Genomic DNA, 18,683 nt, shown 5'->3' on the forward strand with positions numbered 1-18,683 from the left:
AGTAATAAACAAACCAGGGTCAGATGATGTAGAATCAGTATGGGTACAGTTGAGGATGCCCAAAGGTAAGGAGGCATAATGCAAGTTATTTATAGGCCTCCAAACAGTAGTCAGGATTGGAGGCATAAGATATACCAAGAGATAGGCAAGGTTACTGTGATCATGGGGAATTTCAATATCCAGGTGGATTGGCAGTGGATTACAAGAAAAGGAATTTGCAGAATTTCTACGAGATGGCTTTTTAGAGCAGTTTGTGGTGGAGCCCACCAGGGTACAGGCAATATTGGATTTATTGTTGTGCTAAGAGGCATTCCTGATGAAGGATGATTTTCCTGCTCCACGGATGCTGCCTGACCTGCTGTGCTCTTCCAGCACCACAGTCTCGACTCTCCCTGTGCAATGAGGCAGATTTGATAAGGGAGCTTAAGGTGAAGGAACCCTTAGAAGGCAGTGACCATAATATTCGAGAAGAAGTAGATGTAATCAGTATTACAGTGAAATAAAGGCAACTACAGAGGCATGAGGAAGGAGCTGACCAGAATCAACTGGGAGAGAAGCCTACCAGGACAGATAGTGGAACAGAAATGGCAGGAATTTCTGGGAGTATTTTGAGAGAGGCAGCAAAAATTCATCTCAACGGAAAAGCATACTAAAGACATGAAGACTTGAGAACTTGAGGAAATTCACGGTCAGATCTTAGGGACAGTCCATTTCACAGTAGAGGTGATGTTTGATCTTTTCGAATGTTTGAAGGTGGATAAATTTAGTCCTGGTCAGATATATCCAAGAACACTGCAAGACACAGGAGAAGAAATTACAGGGGCTCTGTCTGATATTTTTGGGTCATTGTTAGACATGGATAAGATCCTGGAAGACTGGAGAGTTGCAAACATTGTGCCTTTATTCAAGAAGGGCTGCAAAGAAAAACCTGGGAACTGTAGATCAGTAGGCCTATCATCTGTGGTGGGTAAGTTATTTGAGAAGATCCTGAGAGATAAGATATATGTGCAGTTGAAAAGACAAAGTTTGATTGGGAATAGTCAAAATGGCCCTGTGCGTAGGAGATCATACCTCACAAATTTGTTAGAGTTCTTTGATGAAGTGACCAGCAAGGTTAACGAGGGCAGGGCAGTAAACATAGTCTATATGGATTTCAGTAAGGCCTTTGACAAGGTTCCACATGGTAGGCTGCTCTGGGAGGTTAGATCATATAGAATCCAGGGGAAAGTGGCAAATTGGATACACAATTGGCTTGATGGTAGGAAGCAGAGGGTAATAGCGGAAGGATGCTTGTCAGACTGGAAGCCTGTGACTAGTGGACCAGTTCCAATACCGTACAGCCCAGATGGCCTCCTTCAAGGACCACAGATTCCCCCCAGACGTGATCGACGATTCCCTCCACAGCATCTCCTCCACTTCCCGCTCCTCCGCCCTTGAGCCCCGCCCCTCCAACCGCCACCAAGACAGAACCCCACTGGTTCTCACCTACCACCCCACCAACCTCCGTATACAGCGCATCATCCGCCGTCATTTCCGCCAACTCCAAACAGACCCCACCACCAGGGATATATTTCCCTCCCCTCCCCTATCAGCGTTCCGCAAAGACCACTCCCTTCGTGACTCCCTCGTCAGGTCCACACCACCCACCAACCCAACCTCCACTCCCGGTACCTTCCCCTGCAACCGCAGGAAATGCAAATCTTGCACCCACACCTCCTCCCTTACTTCTCTCCAAGGCCCCAAGGGATCCCTCCATATCCGCCACAAATTCACCTGCACCTCCACTCACATCATCTATTGCATCCGCTGTACCCGATGTGGCCTCCTCTATATTGGGGAGACAGGCCGCCTGCTTGCAGAACGCTTCAGGGAACACCTCTGGGACGCCCGAACCAACCAACCCAACCACCCCGTGGCTCAACACTTCAACTCTCCCTCCCACTCCACCGAAGACATGCAGGACCTTGGACTCCTCCATCGCCAGAACATAACAACATGACGGTTGGAGGAAGAGCACCTCATCTTCCGTCTGGGAACCTTCCAGCACAAGGGATGAACTCGGATTTCTCCAGTTTCCTCATTTCCCCTCCCCCCACCTTGTCTCAGTCGATTCCCTTGAACTCAGCACCGCCCTCCTAACCTGCAATCTTCCTGACCTCTCCGCCCTGACCCCACTCCAGCCTATCACCCTCACCTTGACCTCCTTCCACCTATCACATCTCCATCGCCCCTCCCTCAAGTCCCTCCTCCCTACCTTTTATCTTAGCCTGCCTGGCACCCTCTCCTCATTCCTGATGAAGGGCTCTGGCCCGAAACGTCGAATTTCCTGTTCCTTGGATGCTGCTTAACCTGCTGTGCTTTAACCAGCAACACATTTTCAGCTCTGATCTCCAGCATCTGCAGACCTCACTTTTTACTCGACTAGTGGAGTGCCTCAGGTGTCGGTGCTGGGCCCATTCCTGTTTGTGATGTATATCAATGATTTGGATGATTTTGTACAAGGCATGATTATACTAAGTCTGCAGATGACACTAAAGTGGCATGTATTGTGGAGAGTGAGGAAGGCTATCAGGAACTGCAGCAGGACCTTGCTCAGCTGGGGAACTGAGCCAAGAAATGCAAATGGAGTTAAATGTACATAAATGTGACGTCTTGCATTTTGGACAGTCAAATCAAGATAAGAGTTTCATTGTGAATGGTAAGGCCTTAAGGAATGTAGTGGAACAGAGAGACCTTGAAATTCAGGAGAACAGTTCTCCAAAAGTGAAGTTACAGGTAGAGAGGGCAGTGAAGAAGGCCTTTTTAGATCACTGGCCTTCATCAGTCAGGGCACTGAATATAGATGTTGGGATGTTGTAGTTGTGCAGGACATTGGTGAGGCCTTGGAGTATTGTGTTCATATAGGAAGGATGTTATTGAACTGGAAAGAGTGCAGAAGAAATTTAAAAGGATGTTGCCAGGACTGAAAGGTCTGAGTTACAGGGAGAGGTTGAACAAGCTAGAATTTTTCTCTTTAGAGTGTAGGAGACTGGAGGAAATCTTAAAGAAGTGTGTAAGACCTTGAGAGGCATGGATAGGGTGAATGCACTCAGTCTTTCTTCCAGGGTTGGGGAATCGTGGAGTAGAAAACATCAGTTTAAGGTTAGAGGGCAAAGAATAAAAGGGAACTTGATAGGGCAATTTCTTTTACACAGAGGGTGGTACGCGTAAGCAATGAGCTGCCAGCAGATGTGGTTTTGGTATGTGCACATTAACACATTTAAAAGGCATTTGGGCAAATACATGCATAGGAAAGGTTTATAGGACAAGTGCAGGGAAATGGGGTTTGCATTGAGAGACCAACGCAAAAGATGGGAACTTACAGGCTGATTAGCCTAACCCCAGTCATTGGTAAGACTTTGGAGTTCATTGTGAAGAATGAGATTTCTAAACATTTGGTAGTGCATGGTGAAATAGGGCGAACTCAGCACGGTTTCATCAAGGTGAGGTCATGCCTGACAAATCTGCTAGAATTCTTTGAGGAAGTAACAAGCAGGTTAGACCAAGGAGAACCAATAGAAGTTTGCTATCTGGACTTCCAGAAGGCCTCTGATAAAGTGCTGCACAAGAAGCTGCTGAATAAAATCAGGGCCCATGGTGTGAGAGGCAAGCTACTAGCATGGACAGAAGATTTGCTGTCTGGCATAAGGCAGAGAGTGGAGATAAAACAGTCCGTCTTAAGATGGAAGCCAGTGACTAGTGGTGATCCACAAGTGTCAGTGTTGGGATAACAACTTTTCACTTTATACATTAATGATATAGACAAAGGAACTGAGGGCATTCTGGCTAAGTTTGCAGATGATACAAAGATAGGTGGACGGGCAGGTAATATTGAGGTGGCGGGGGAGGCTGCAAAAACGTTTAGACAAGTTAGGAGAGTGGGCAAAGACGTGGCAGACTAAATACAATGTGAGAAAGCGTGAGGTCATGCACTTTGGCAGAAAGAATAGACACATGGACTATTTTATAAATGGGGAGAAAACTCAGCAATTGGAAGTGCAAAAGAACTTGAGAGCCCTGTCCAGGTTTCTCTTAAGGTAAGCTTGCAGGTTGAGCCAATTAGGAAGGCAAATACAATGTTGTCATTCATTTTGAGAGGATTAGAATATAAAAGCAGGAGACTTTGTGAGGCTCTGGTCAAACCAAATTTAAGGTACTTTGAGCAAATTTGAGTTTCACACCTTAGGAAAGATATATTGGTTTTTGAGTAGGTTGAGAGGAGATTATTGAGAATGATCCCAGGAATGAAGACTAATGAGGAATGTTTGAAGAATCTGGGACTAAACTGGATTGAGTTTATAAAGGATCTGGGGGGATCTGATTGAAACTTACAAAATACTGAACAGCCTGGACAGAGTGGATGTTGGGAAGATGTTTCCATTGGCAGGAGAGTCGAGTACCAAGGGCACAGCCTTAGAATAAAGGGAAGACCCTTTCAAACGGAGCTAAGGAAAAACTTCTTTAGCCAGAGAATGGTGAATGTGTGGAACTCATCGCCACAGAAGGCTATGAAGACCGAGTCACAGAGATGTACAGCATGGAAACAGACCGTTCAGTCCAACTCCTCCATGCCAACCAGGTATCCTAAATTAATCTATTCCCATTTGCCAGCACTTGACCCATATCCTTCTAAACCTTTCATATTTAGTCAGTGGAACGTGATGTTGTGGCCATTTCGGAGACATGGATAAAGCAGGGGGAGATCGAGCATTGTTAGTCAAGACAGCATTACGGTCGCAAAAAGGATGGCTGAGAAATTGTCTACTGAGATAGTATAGGCTAAGGTTAGAAACATGAAAGCAGAGGTCACCCTGTTTGGAGTTTTCTATAGGCCTCTGAATAGTTCCAGAGATGTTGAGGAAAGGATAGCAAAGATGATTCTGGACATGAGTAAGAGTAAAAGGGAGTTGTCATGGGGGACTTTAACTTTCCAAATATTGACTGGAATACTACAGTTCGAGTACTTTAGATGAGTCAGTTTTTGTCCAATGTGTGCAGGATGATTTCCTGACACAGTATGTAGTTGGGCAACAAGGGGTGAGACCACATTGGATTTGGTACCGGTTAATGAACCTGGCCAGGGGTTAGACTTGAAGGTAGGTGAGCACGTAATGCTGACCCAATTTGGTTGTTACTTTAGCGATGGAAAGGAACAGGTAAACACCACAGGGCAAGAGTTATACTTGGGGGAAAGGCGATTATTATGCAGTTATGTAAGATTTAAGATGCATAGGATGGGCACAATTGCAATGTGGAGCTTATTCAAGAAACTTAATTGAGACATATAAGATAATCAGAGGGTTAGATAGGGTGAACAGTGAGAGCATTTTTTCTTGGACAGCGATGGTTACCGTGAGGGGACATAGCTTTAAATTGAGGGGTGATTGATATAGGGCAGATGTCAGAGGTAGTTTCATTACTCAGAGAGTGGTAGGCACATGGAACACACTGCCTGCAACATACTAGACTCGCCAATACCAAGGACATTTAAATGATCGTTGGCTAAACAAATGAATGAAAATGAAATAGTGGGCGGCACGGTGGCACAGTGGTTAGCACTGCTGCCTCACAGCGCCTGAGACCTGGGTTCAATTCCCGACTCAGGCGATCGACTGTGTGGAGTTTGCACGTTCTCCCCGTGTCTGCGTGGGTTTCCTCCGGGTGCTCCGGTTTCCTCCCACAGTCCAAAGATGTGCGGGTCAAGGTGAATTGGCCATGCTAAATTGCCCGTAGTGTTAGGTAAGGGGTAAATGTAGGGGTATGGGTAGGTTTCGCTTCGGCGGGTCGGTGTGGACTTGTTGGGCCGAAGGGCCTGTTTCCACACTGTAAGTCTAAGTCTAAGTCTAAGTCTAAGTCTAAGGTTAAATGGACTTCAGATTGGTTCCATTGGTCGGTGCAACATCGAGGTCTGAAGGGTTTGTACTGTGCAGTAATATTCCATGTTCTATTCATTTACCCATCCAGATGCCTTTTAAATGTTGTAATTGTACCAGACTCCATCACTTATGCTGGCAGCTCATTTCATACACACACTACCCTCTGCATGAAAAGTCTTTCCCCTCTCACCCTAAACCTATGTCTTTTCGCTCTGGTCTCCAATACCCTAGGGGGAAGACCTTGTCTTTTTACGCTATCCATGCCACTCATGACCTCCATGTGCTTATAATCTATGCCACAACTGACATGTCAAGCATCTTGTATGCTTTCCTGATTATCAAGCTGTTCTGCGGTCTTTAGGGATCTGTGGACAAGCATCCCAAGATCCCTCAGAGCTTTAGAGTATCCTGCCATTCATTTAATACACTCTTATTCCTTCTTCGAAAACACATCACCTCACATTTTTAGCACTAAATTGCATCTGCCACAGATTTACCTATCTGACAAATCCACTTATTCTGTAACCCAAACCAAATTCTCACTGTCAATATTGTGGCCAATCTTTGTTTTATCTACCTACCTATACCGTCATCTAACTAACAATTGAACAACTGGAGGAACAGCAAGCTCCACAAATTCTACATGATGGAAGAGCCCAATACATCACTACAATTGATAAGGTCAAAGCATTTGCAGCAATCTTTCAGGAGAAGTCCAACATCGTGATCCATCCCAGCTCCCTCCAGTGATGGCTGGTAAGCCTGACTCCAAATAATATGAGAAAGGATTTGGAGGCACTGGATACTGCAGAGGCTATGGGCCCTGACAACATGTGGACAATAGCTCAAATACAGAACATGCCAGAGAGAGCGCGCGAATGAAAGTGGTGGGGGTAGGGGTGGGGGGGAAGAGAGAGCGAGAGAGAGAGAGCGAGAGCGAGCGAATGAGTGAGGGGAGAGAGAGAGAAAGCGAGTGAAAGTGGAGGAGAGCGAGAGAGAGCAAGTGAAAGTGGGGCGAGAGAGAGAGAGAGACCAAAAGGTGGGAGGGAAGACAGAGAGAGAGAGAGAGAGAGAGAGAGAGAGAGAGAGACGAAACCAAGAGTGAGCAAGCGAGAGAAAGAGAGAGAGAGACAGAGAGAGAGAGAGACACACACACCGACACCCTAGACAGAGAGAAAGAGAGCACACGAGACCAAGACCAAGAGCGATGCAGAGATAGAGAGAGGGAGAGCCTAGACAAAGAGAGAGAGTGAGCAAGACAAAGAGACGCAGATAGAAACCTGAGAGTAAGAGAGACACACAGAGATAGGAACAGAGACAGACAGGGACCCCTGACAGAGAGAGAGAGAGAGAGAATGAGAGAGAGAGCACACGAGACTGAGAGTACATGACCAAGAAAGACAGTATGAGACCAAGACGGGGGGGGGGGGACAGAGAGAGAGAGCGAAAGAGACAGAGACAGACACAGAGAGAGAGAGAGACAGAGAGAGAGAGAGAGAGAGAGAGAGAGAGAGAGGGGGGGGTGAATGGGGAGAGAGAGTTAGTGCATGAACTTGAGGCTCAGTTGGAAATTGGCAGTACGATGTTGTGGGAATAACAGACATGGCTTCAACTGGACAGGGCCTGAGAAATGAATATTCAAGGCTTTACATGCTATCAAAAGGACAGACTGATGGACAAAGAGGGTGGGGTGGCCCTGTTGGTGAAGAATGATATTCAGTCCCTTGTGAGGGGGGGAACACAGAATCAGGAGATGTAGAGTCAACATTCAAAGTTTGGGCGAAGATTTGTAGCTCGGGTGCTCGTTGTTGTGGTTCTGTTTGCCGAGCTGGGAGTTTGTGTTGCAAACATTTCGTCCCGTCTAGCTGACATCCTCAGTGCTTGGGAGCCTCCTATGAAGCGCTTCTGTAATGTTTCCTCCGGCATTTATAGTGGCTTGTCTCTGCCGCTTTCGGTTGTCAGTTCTTGCTGTCCGCTGCAGTGGCCGGTATATTGGATCCAGGTCGATGTGTTTGTTGATAGAATCTGTGGATGAGTGCCATGCTTCTAGGAATTCCCTGGCTGTTCTCTGTTTGGCTTGCCCTATAATAGTAGTGTTGTCCCAGTCGAATTCATGTTGCTTGTCATCTGTGCGTGTGGCTACTAAGGATAGCTGGTCGTGTCGTTTCGTGGCTAGTTGGTGTTCATGGATGTGGGTCGTTAGCTGTCTTCCTGTTTGTCCTATGTAGTGTTTTGTCCAGTCCTTGCATGGGATTTTGTACACTACATTGGTTTTCCTCATGATGGGTATCGGGTCCTTCATTCTGGTGAGTTGTTGTCTGAGAGTGGCTGTTGGTTTGTGTGCTGTTATGAGTCCTAGTGGTCGCAGCAGTCTGGCTGTCAGTTCAGAAATGCTCTTGATGTGTGATAGTGTGGCTAGTCCTTTGGGTTGCGGCATGTCCTCGTTCCATTGTCTTTCCCTTAGGCATCTGTTGATCAAATTGCGCGGGTATCCGTTTTTGGTGAATACCTTGTATAGGTGTTCTTCTTCCTCTTTTTGCAGTTCTGGTGTGCTGCAGTGTGTTGTGGCCCTTTTGAATAGTGTCCTGATGCAACTTCGTTTGTGTGTGTTGGGGTGGTTGCTTTCATAGTTCAGGACTTGGTCTGTGTGTGTGGCTTTCCTGTATACCTTTGTGCTGAATTCTCCGTTCGGTGTTCTCTGTACCATCACGTCTGGGAATGGGAGCTGGTTGTCCTTTTCTTCCTCTCTCGTGGATCGGATTCCTGTGAGTGTGACGTCGATGATCCGGTGTGTGTTCTCTATTTCTGTGTTTTTAATGATTACAAAGGTTTCATCCACATATCTGACCCACAGTTTGGGTTGTATTTGCGGTAAGACTGTTTGTTCTAACCTTTGCATTACTGCTTCTGCTATGAGTCCAGAGATCAGTGAGCCCATGGGTGTTCCGTTGATTTGTTCGTATATCTGGTTGTTGAATGTGAAGTGTGTTGTGAGGCACAGGTCCAGTAGTTTAAGTATGCCGTCTTTGTTAACAGGTTCAACGTCCTGTTGTTTGTTCTGTATGTCCAGCAGGTTGGATATTGTTTCTCTGGCTAGGGTTTTGTCGATAGAGGTGAACTCTAAGGAGGTGGCTCTAGAAATCGTGAACACATTGGTAATCATTTTGCAATTTTCTATAGATTCAGGATCAGTTCCTGTGGATTGGAGGGTGGCTAATGTTGTCCCACTTTTCAAGAAAGGAGGGAGAGAGAAAACAGGGAATTACAGTCCGGTTAGCCTGACGTCAGAGGCAGGAAAGATGCTGGAGTCAATTATAAAATATGAAATTACAACTCATTTGGATAGCAGTAACAGAATAGGTCAGAGTCAGCATGGATTTACGAAGGGTCCGACATAGGAGATTAGTGAGCAAAATTGGGGCACATGGTACGGGGGGCAAAATATTGACTTGGATTGAAAACTAGCTGGCTGACAGGAAGCAAAGAGTAGTGATAAACGATCCCTTTTAGAATAGCAGGCGATGACCAGTGGGGTGCCTCAAGGTTCTGTGCTGGGCCCGCAGCTATATAAAAGTAATATTAGCAAATTTGTTGATGACACAAAGCTGAGTGGCAGGGTGAAATGTGAGGAGGTGGTTATGAGAATACAGGGTGACTTAGACAGGCTAGGTGAGTGGATGGATGCATGGCAATGCAGTTTAATGTGGATAATTGTGTGGTTAACCACTATGGTGGCAGGAACAGGAAGGCAGATTACTATCTAAATGGAGTCACGTTAGGTAAAGGGGAAAGTTAATGGCATGCTGGTCTTCATAACAAGAGGAATTGAAAATAAGAGCAAAGAGCTTCTTCTGCACCTGTACAGGGCTCTGTTGAGTCTGCATCTGGAGTACTGTTGTGCAGCTTTGGTCTCCAAATTTGAGGAAGGACATTCTGGCTATTGTGGGAGTGCAGCATAGGTTCACGAGGTCAATTCCTGAAACAGCAGGACTATCATATGTTGAACAGAGGAGCAACAGAGGAGTATACACTTGAGTTTACAAGGATGAGGGGGGGGGATCTGATTAAGGTGTGTAAGATTCCTAAAAGATTGGACACTCTGGAGGCAAGAAGCATGTTTCTGCTGATGGGAGAGTCTAGAACCACAGGACACAGTTTAAAAATAAGAGGTAGGCCATTTAGTACAGAGTTGAGGAGAAATGTCTTCACTCGGAGAGTGGTGGATATATGGAATGCTCTGCCCAGAAGGCAGTGGAGGCCAGGTCTGGATACTTTCAAGAAAGAGATGGATAGACCTCTTAAAGATAGTGGAATCAAGGTTATGGGGATAAGGCAGGAACAGGATATTGATTGTGGATGATCAGCCATGATCATAATGAATGATGGTGCTGGCTCCAAGGGCAAATGACCTACTCCTGCACCTATTGAGAGAGTGAGCACGAGAGACAGCGAGAGAGAGAGAGAGAGAGAGAGAGAGAGAAAGAGAAAGAGAGAGAGAGAGCACCTGTAAGTGCTTGACTAAGACCAAGCAAGCAAGCAAGAGCGAGCGTAAGAGCAAGAGAGCGAGAGTGAGAGATCGAAAGAGAACAAGGCCGAGACATACAAAGAGAAAGAAAGACACATTATATTTGTGACACTATGAAAATAATAAATGATTAGTTTTACCTAGCTGGGAGAGATCCATTTCCAGTCCGTTGCTGAAAAGAGGTGTTTTTAACCAACGAATTGTATCTTGTTCTTCAGCAGTCGGAGGTGGACCCTGTAGCATTCCACCAAGACAACGTCCTACAAGTAGTGCAGCAGTTCTTTCCAAATCTACAAGCCACACCCAAGGCTGGGCAGATTGGGGTATTGCCAAATCATCAGGCTCAGAACTTTCAATAGTACCTACAGCATCAGTCCCAAAAGAAATTAGTGGTTAGAAGCACAACAGAATTCATGTCAACAACCTTTCTCTACATTTCTGAAAATGCAGGATTTGAGTTATAAAAGCAGATCTGTTTTCTCTGAGTTATTTCTTGTTACTGCAGCACAGTCTGCCGTGCGCCAGGGTTACAATATTATGAAATTACAGCATTAGATACGATCCAAGTGCCTGAGCACATCGCTTACCATGCAGCGGCCACTGCAACTCCTGTTCCTCTAAATGGGCCGCAGCTGGTAAAAGTCTGTTTAAGCTATCCAACGATGGCAATAAATCTAGTAGCTGGCTTAGCAACGGTCGTGCCACAGAGACAGGCAGTAACAGTAAAGAGTTAATGATCTGACACAGCATGCTCCCTGCTGCTGATCCATACAGGACACCTGCAAGATAAACAAGACTGCAAAGGTATATGAAAGAAACATCTAAAGATTTCATCTGATTTACAACATTGTAGACTAAACAAACAACAGGGAAAAATAAGCATAAAGCATTCTATTTCTGAAGACTGGACCGGATTTACTATTTTCACTCATCTAAATCACACATTCTCCACTCAATTTTCCAGATCAACAGTCATGAGGGGCTCAAATATAAGATACACATAAACCCAGCAAAGGAGTTTGAATGATAGCAACAAATCAGATTCATAAAATCAGAGAGCGCACTCTCCTGGCTTTGGACATCTGTGATCAGTTCAACGCAAACATGAGGTTCTTGGCAGTAGCATAAACATAAATCCGGTGGTAAAGAAATGCACTAGTGGGCAAAGACATGCCATTGTGAGGAATCAGAATGCTCCTATGTGGATGACCATTCAGGAATCTGCAACTATGGGACAACAGATTTGATATTTAGAAATTACATACAATATTGATATTAACAATAGCAAATGGATTACAACACTGAAAAGTACGTAACTGAAATAAGGCTGGTTTCCTGATTAACAAAAGAATGATTGACAAAATACATTCAAGAAAATGATTATCAAGAACTATGAAAAATGGACCTCAGTAGGCCTACAACGTAACTTGACAGAACGTTTTTTAAGTTTATGAAAGAACCTGACAGACATTACAATTACTCAAAGGCGAGATAAGCATCAGAGCTGTAAATATCAGCTAGTCACTAATGTATTCAAAAGGAAATTTAAAAAAAACTTTTTTTATTCAGAGTGCGTTTAAACTATGGGACTACTGCAGAGCAAGACTGATGCAAAGCAATGGAAGACTAAACTAATGGAGATAAAGAAGACAGAGAGCAATCCTACATGGAATATAAACACCAACAAGATTTTAATCTCTTCAAAAAGTTAACAAAATTGCTAATGAGGCTGGTGTTCTATTATTACAACAACAAAAAAAATAAAAATGAAGTAAAATTAAACAAGTCACCAATACCTTGAAGCTTGTCCCTGACACTCCCATTCCAGGAGCTTTCTTTCAACAGTGTCGCAGAACGGGAGTAAATTTCAGTCGCATGAGGCAGTAAGAGCTGTAGATGTTTGTGCAATAAAGCTACACTACTGGAGCTCTAAGTTAGAAAAAAAAACAAACTTAAGTCATTAATAAAGATGAGCCAAAAATATCTCAAAACTACATATTCCAAGTAAAGGTCCACATTTATACCTCACTGACACTGTTGATGTGACAATATGCCAAGAGTTGCTTCTGGAGAGAGCACAAAAGTTCATGCAAATGAGCTGGCTGGCAGTTTTCTGCAGACGATGTCCCCAGAAGCTGCTTGTCACTGTTTTTTTCCAGTTCTCCAAAAGCCTGATCCTATTTAGAGCATTAACAGTGTAATATTATAAATTAGATTTAACACAATTATAATGACATGATACAATATAGAATGGGGGAACTTCCAATTGTTAAAAAGAAACATACTGAGAGCAGTCTAAAAAAACATTTAGGAGTATGTTGCCTCCCTATGTAGGGTCTTCCTATGGAGTAATGAAGAACATGTCATTTTACATTTTAACACAATTTTGCAACCCAAATTTCTGGTTGTACTTTTATCTTTCTTTGATCCAAACTCCCTCAAATTATGTTGATGGAAGTTTAATATAAATTGAGAAAACAAATCTTTCCAAGAAATCATTTGACTGAAAGAGCTCAGAGCTTAATTCATATATCCAACATGTATAACAAGCCTGCATTACCAGCAGGAATTAAATATTCGATTAAAAATTGGAAATAAAATCTGTACTTCAGGATAATCAGCTAAATTAAGAAAAATCAGATAAACACAAGTCTCGTCAGATTAAGGATATTATAGTACAGATTAAGCAAGAACTTGTTGAAAGAGTTGCTAACAAATAGAAAGCTTCTTACAGTATAGAATCCTAAATTCCTTAGTAGGGTCTTCATCAAGATTTCTGCCAGATGGGTATCGGGATGACTGGATTGGGAGTTGAATGAGGGATCAAGGAAGCTGCTGTAATTTTGTCCTGTAGAGGTGGCTTCAACATCAGAAGGTGAGCTATAGCCCAGCAAAGAAGCTACATGGGTATGGTCTTGTAGGCTTGTAAGAATAATATCCAATTGCATCCTCTGGAAATAAAGATGATATTTATGTTAAATCAATGCATAGCTGCTACACAATCAAACACTGCAAATTAGTATTAAAAAGTCCAGAGGTTGTGTTAGTAATTTTGCAGTTTATATATTTTCTTTGCTATAGCCAATTACTGGGCAAATTAAACCACACTGCAAATTACAGCTATATGAACTGGAAAATGTTCATATTTAGTAAATTTGGTGATTTGTTGTTTACAGCTCTTTGAAAATAACTTGCATTTATATAGCTCCTTTAATGTAGTAAAATAAATAACCTTAAAATGAATTTAAGATTCTTCCTAGCACAGCAGCATTATCAAACACAACTTGACATCAGTGCACAAGAGGTGATATTTGGGCAAATTATCACAAGCTTGTTCAAAGAGATTTTGTTTTGGGGAATTTTGAAGGAGGAAAATAAGATGCAGGTTTTAAGGGAGGGAATTCTAAAATTTAGGGCCTCAGCAACTAAATGTATGATTGGCAACAGCAGGGTAATTAAAATTGGGAATTTTTGTTGGGTTGGTGTAGATTACACAGAAAAACAGGAAAAGGTTATGGAGGCACTTGAGAATATGGATAAAAGTTTTAAGAACAACATGTTGTTGAACTAGAGGCAAATGGAGGTCAGTGAGCACATGGTGGTTGGTGCACAGGACAGGTTGGTGAGGAAATATATTGGCAATATGGTTCAGAGAAGCTCAAGTCGAAAGAGGCTTATGCTCATTCAGCAGTGGAGGTCACATTTGGATAGAGTACTAGCTCAAAGGAAGAAGACAGAGGGTGGTGGAGGAGAGTTGTTTTTCAGGCTGGAGGCCTGTGACCAGTGGAGTGCCACAAGGATCGGTGCTGGGTCCACTACTTTTCATCATTTAAATAAATGATTTGGATGTGAGCATAATATGTATAGTTAGTAAGTTTGCTGATGATACCAAAATTGGAGGTGCAGTGGACAGTGAAGAAGGTCACTTTACATTACAGCTGGATCTTGATCAGATGGGCCAGTGGGCTGAGAAGTGGCAGATAGAGTTTAATCTAGATAAATGCGAGGCGCTGCATTTTGGGAAACCAAATCTTAGCAGGACTTATACACTTAATGGTAAGATCCTCGGGAGTGTTGCTGAACAAAGAGATCTTGGAGTGCAGGTTCATAGCTCCTTGAAAGTGGAGTCGCAGGTAGATAGGATAATGAAGGCGGCTTTTGGTATGCTTTCCTTTATTGGTCAGAATATTGAGTACAGGAGTTGGGAGGTCATGTTGCGGCTGGACAGGACCACTGTTGAAATACTGTGTGCAATTCTGGTCTCCTTCTTATCAGAAAGAGGTTGTGAAACTTGAAAGGGTTCAGAAAAGATTTACAAGGATGTTGCCAGGGTTGGAGGATTTGAACTATAGGGATAGGTTGAATAGGCTACGGCTGCTTTCCCTGGAGTGTCAGAGGCTGAGGGGTGACCTTATAGAGGTTTATAAAATCATGAGGGACATGGATAGATAAATATACAAAGTGGGGTGGGGAGTCCAGAACTAGAGGGCATAGGTTTAGGGCAAGAAGGGAAAGATATAAAAGAGACCTAAGAGGCAACTTTTTCACTCAGAGGTTGGTATGTGTATGGAATGAGCTGCTGGAGGAAGTGGTGGAGGCTAGTACAATTGCAACATTTGAAAGGCATCTGGATGGGTATATGAATAGGAAGGGTTTGGAGGGACAGGGTCTAGGTAATGGAAGATGGGACTAGAATTTGTTGGGATATCTGGTCGGCATGGACGAGTTGGACCGAGGGGTTTGTTTCCATGCTGTACATGACTCTATAAACAGTCTGACCATTTAGGGAGAAAAATGGGAGGTTAACGGAGGTGATGAAAGGAAGCATCAACTGTTGTGAACGCATACATGGAAATGCTTACTGTTTTAACATTCATAACCATATTTTACAATTCCAGGAGATAAAGATTTGATGGTGCTTAGATAAAATTCAAAGTAACTGTCGTTATAAATTTTATAATCAGTGCTTCACGCCTCTGACAATATCAGATCACTAAGAAGAGAAAATAAAGGGATTCAACTGCTATATGTATAAAAGGCTGTTAAATTTAGAAAAAGGTAGTTATTCAATGTTATTCAATTAAAGTACCGTGTAAAAAGCATTGTACAAGTAATCTGAGTAACAAATAGCCAGAAAAGGAAATCCATTTTGCTTTTTAAATTGTACAAGTAATCTGAGTAACAAATAGCCAGAAAAGGAAATCCATTTTGCTTTTTAAATAATATGAAAATTAATTTGATGCACAAATTATAATTAAATCCATTGACTGAAAATGGCCTCTAGAACTGCTCCATTTAGTATATCTGGATATCACAACACAACTTCTATGAACAATCTTTAAATACCAGGACCTGAAAATGTGCATAGATGCATGTGACGTTTTAGCAATTGGCAGCAAACAAAGCTAGAGAATTGAGATGTAATGGGTTCAGGTAGAACAATCAAGATAAGGGAATTAATAACATATGGAAAGATTCTGAGATGTATAGGGGAATGGAGAACATTGCACACCAAATGATTAATGAAATTTAATTAATACTTTTCAGATGTTTTCAATTATTTGTTGACATATAACAGAAAGGAATTACACGACATAACGTATAGTTGTAATGTATAGCAGACAATTCTCATCACATTACAGACAGAGTGCTAGTGCACTGGAGAAGAAGCTAATGAGAATATTTACAGGAATAAAAAATGGTTATGAAGATACATGGAATTGCTTTGAGTGGTTTAAGACAAAGAAGAAAGAGGGAAATTTGCCTTTGAGCTTTATAAAAGTAACGAGGGTCCTGGGTGGATTTCTAGGAATGACCTATTTCGTCAGCAGAGAGGTTGATAAGTCAATGTGAATAATTTCGCAATTTCACAACAAAATACAGAGAAACCTCGATTATCCGAACAAGATGGGCAGGCAGTATTTTGTTCAGATAATTGATTATTTGGTGGTTTGATTTGATGCCTCTCCTCTGGGACTCGAAGTTTTCTGAATTTTTCTTTTTCCTCGCTCTGCCTGCCTTGCTCCTTCTCTGTCTCAGAGTTTGCTTCTGAGCAGACACACTTGTGTGTAAGGGACCTGCAGCATTGCTGAAGCTCACCCCCCATCAGTTCAATGGGATTGACAGCGAGCACTTGCTAACTGCTCCCCATTCAGGAGATTAGGCAACAGCACACTGCATCCAACACCGCCCTGGTCCGACCTCAACCCCGCCCCTGGTATTCAGATAATTAATATTCAGATAATAAAGGTTTCTCTGTTTTAAACAATGTTAATGACCTTAATAATCAATGCAAAATCCAAAAACAAAACATTCTTACTTGTCCTTTAGTTAAACTTTCCCATCTATCAGGGCCCTGTGGAAGTAGCGAATGTAGCAGCTCCATTCTTTCTCGCAATGGTGGAAGTAACATTGTAGCGCCAACAGACAATGTCTCTATAACAGCCTAAAACACCAAGAAAAAACTCAAGTCTATTTTAAAGTATTACAGGTACATACATGTAAACAATTATGTTTCACACTTTCTTCAAAATCAATATAAATGTTTCATAGATAACAAGAGGTAACTTCTTTTTCTCCAAACTAATTTGAGCTGATTCAATTGTTCCTTCAAAACCAAAAAAATGCACAAAACATTCATTGTAAACACAACTCAGGTATGATTTTTTTTCCCTCACTGAAAGTGAGGAGGGAGGACAAGTAAGTGGGTAGTTTGACCCCAGAAAGAAACTGACCCTTTTCCATCACCTCTCTAATTAAGTTCTGGGTAAAAACTGCAAGGGGAAATTTGCTTGACCAGTCACAAATTAAAACCTTTAGCCGTTCACTTAATAAGTACTGACAGGCCATGAACCACCACATTGACCTAATTACTTCCCTTGCAGGCAAGCGAGAAAGATGTTTTCTTTCACCACAACAGGAAAACAAGGGCAACCATTCAATCAGTTAAATAAAACAAGTACTGTAGAAGCTTGAAAAATGCTGTTGAAGAATGAGATTAATCTATGGAAGTTTCAAGCTCTTATGTTAGTTCTTTTTATACAAAAGACATTGTTTGCATCATATATGTCCGACAGAATGAATTTTCTGCAATTCTATTCTTGCTTCTTGCTGTATAACTGTTTACTAAGGCAGCAATGGTGATGATGGATCGCATTTAAGTCAACCATGCCAGAGTTTTAGGACAGTCAAACAGAATGAGAGATGACAGTTTATATGAAGTGTTTGTGTCCAAGTGATCAACAGATTCATGGCAACATTAATTGATGAAGAACTCAGCACTAAACATGAAAAGCAGTTCCCATTTTTGCTAAGTTCAAAACATGTTTGGAAAAACAATAAGCTCACTCTCACGACAACAATGTGGGATCTGAGACCTCCATTCTCAGCTGTGAAGAATGGTGCAACATGGTGGCTCAGTGGTTAGCACTGCAGGGACGCGGGTTTGATTCCAGTCTCAGGTGACAGTCAATTTGGAGTCTGCACCTTCTCCCAGAGTCTGCGTCGGTTTCCTCCAGGTGCTCCAATTTCCACCCACAGTTCAAAGATGTGTGGATTAGGTGGATTGGTCATGGAAAATGCAGGGTTACAAGGATAGTGTGGGGGTTTGGTCTCAGTGTGATGCAATTTAGAGAGTTGGTGTGGACTTAATAGACTGAATGGTTTGGTGCAATATTGTAGGAATCCTATGATTTTCTAAACGGATAGCTTACAGCCATAAAAAAAAGGAAGCTCAAGTTTTGATCTTCAATTTTAATGACATATTTTTGGCACCTCCTGGACAGACAAAAATCTTCAACATGATAGCCTTCTCATAGGCACATTGCCCAAGTATTCCAGCAGTCAACAGTGGCAACTTTGCTGGCTCAATTAAATTTGCCAGATGAAAAATGAATACACACCAAAGCAGTGAGTCTCAAGTCACTGGTAGGGAAACTATTGTAAAAAAATTCTGATGGCACAAACTAATACCCACTTGGAAAGGCATGGGTTAATTACAGATAGCCAACATGGCTTTATCAGAAGCAAGACATGCCTTAGAAATGTTAGAATTTTTTGGACATGTAATCAAGTGTATGGATGACGGAAATTCAGTTGATGTGGTTTATATGGATTTTGACATGGTTCCACGTGGGAGACCGATTGAGAAGGTTAAAGCACATAGAATTAACGAAACATGGTGAGGTTGATCTGAAATTGGCTCAGGAATAAGACACAAAGGTTGTGGTAGAAGGCTGTTCGAG

At 42.6% G+C, this 18,683-nt stretch overlaps 1 protein-coding gene across 1 annotated transcript in view; it reads right to left on the reverse strand.

Annotated features, from left to right (window-relative positions):
* The window catches only part of herc1 (HECT and RLD domain containing E3 ubiquitin protein ligase family member 1), a 445,291-nt gene that overhangs the window by 341,735 nt on the left and 84,873 nt on the right, over positions 1-18,683 (reverse strand). Inside the window, exons 13-18 of the mRNA XM_060853924.1 lie at positions 16,760-16,885; positions 13,173-13,391; positions 12,465-12,617; positions 12,237-12,369; positions 11,028-11,219; positions 10,581-10,802 (exon numbers count right to left, since the gene is read on the reverse strand). Coding sequence (XP_060709907.1) covers positions 10,581-10,802; positions 11,028-11,219; positions 12,237-12,369; positions 12,465-12,617; positions 13,173-13,391; positions 16,760-16,885 — 1,045 coding nt within the window. The remainder of the gene's footprint in view (positions 1-10,580; positions 10,803-11,027; positions 11,220-12,236; positions 12,370-12,464; positions 12,618-13,172; positions 13,392-16,759; positions 16,886-18,683) is intronic.

Source organism: Hemiscyllium ocellatum, chromosome 42 (genome assembly GCF_020745735.1).
Source record: "Hemiscyllium ocellatum isolate sHemOce1 chromosome 42, sHemOce1.pat.X.cur, whole genome shotgun sequence".
Lineage (NCBI taxonomy): Eukaryota > Metazoa > Chordata > Chondrichthyes > Orectolobiformes > Hemiscylliidae > Hemiscyllium > Hemiscyllium ocellatum.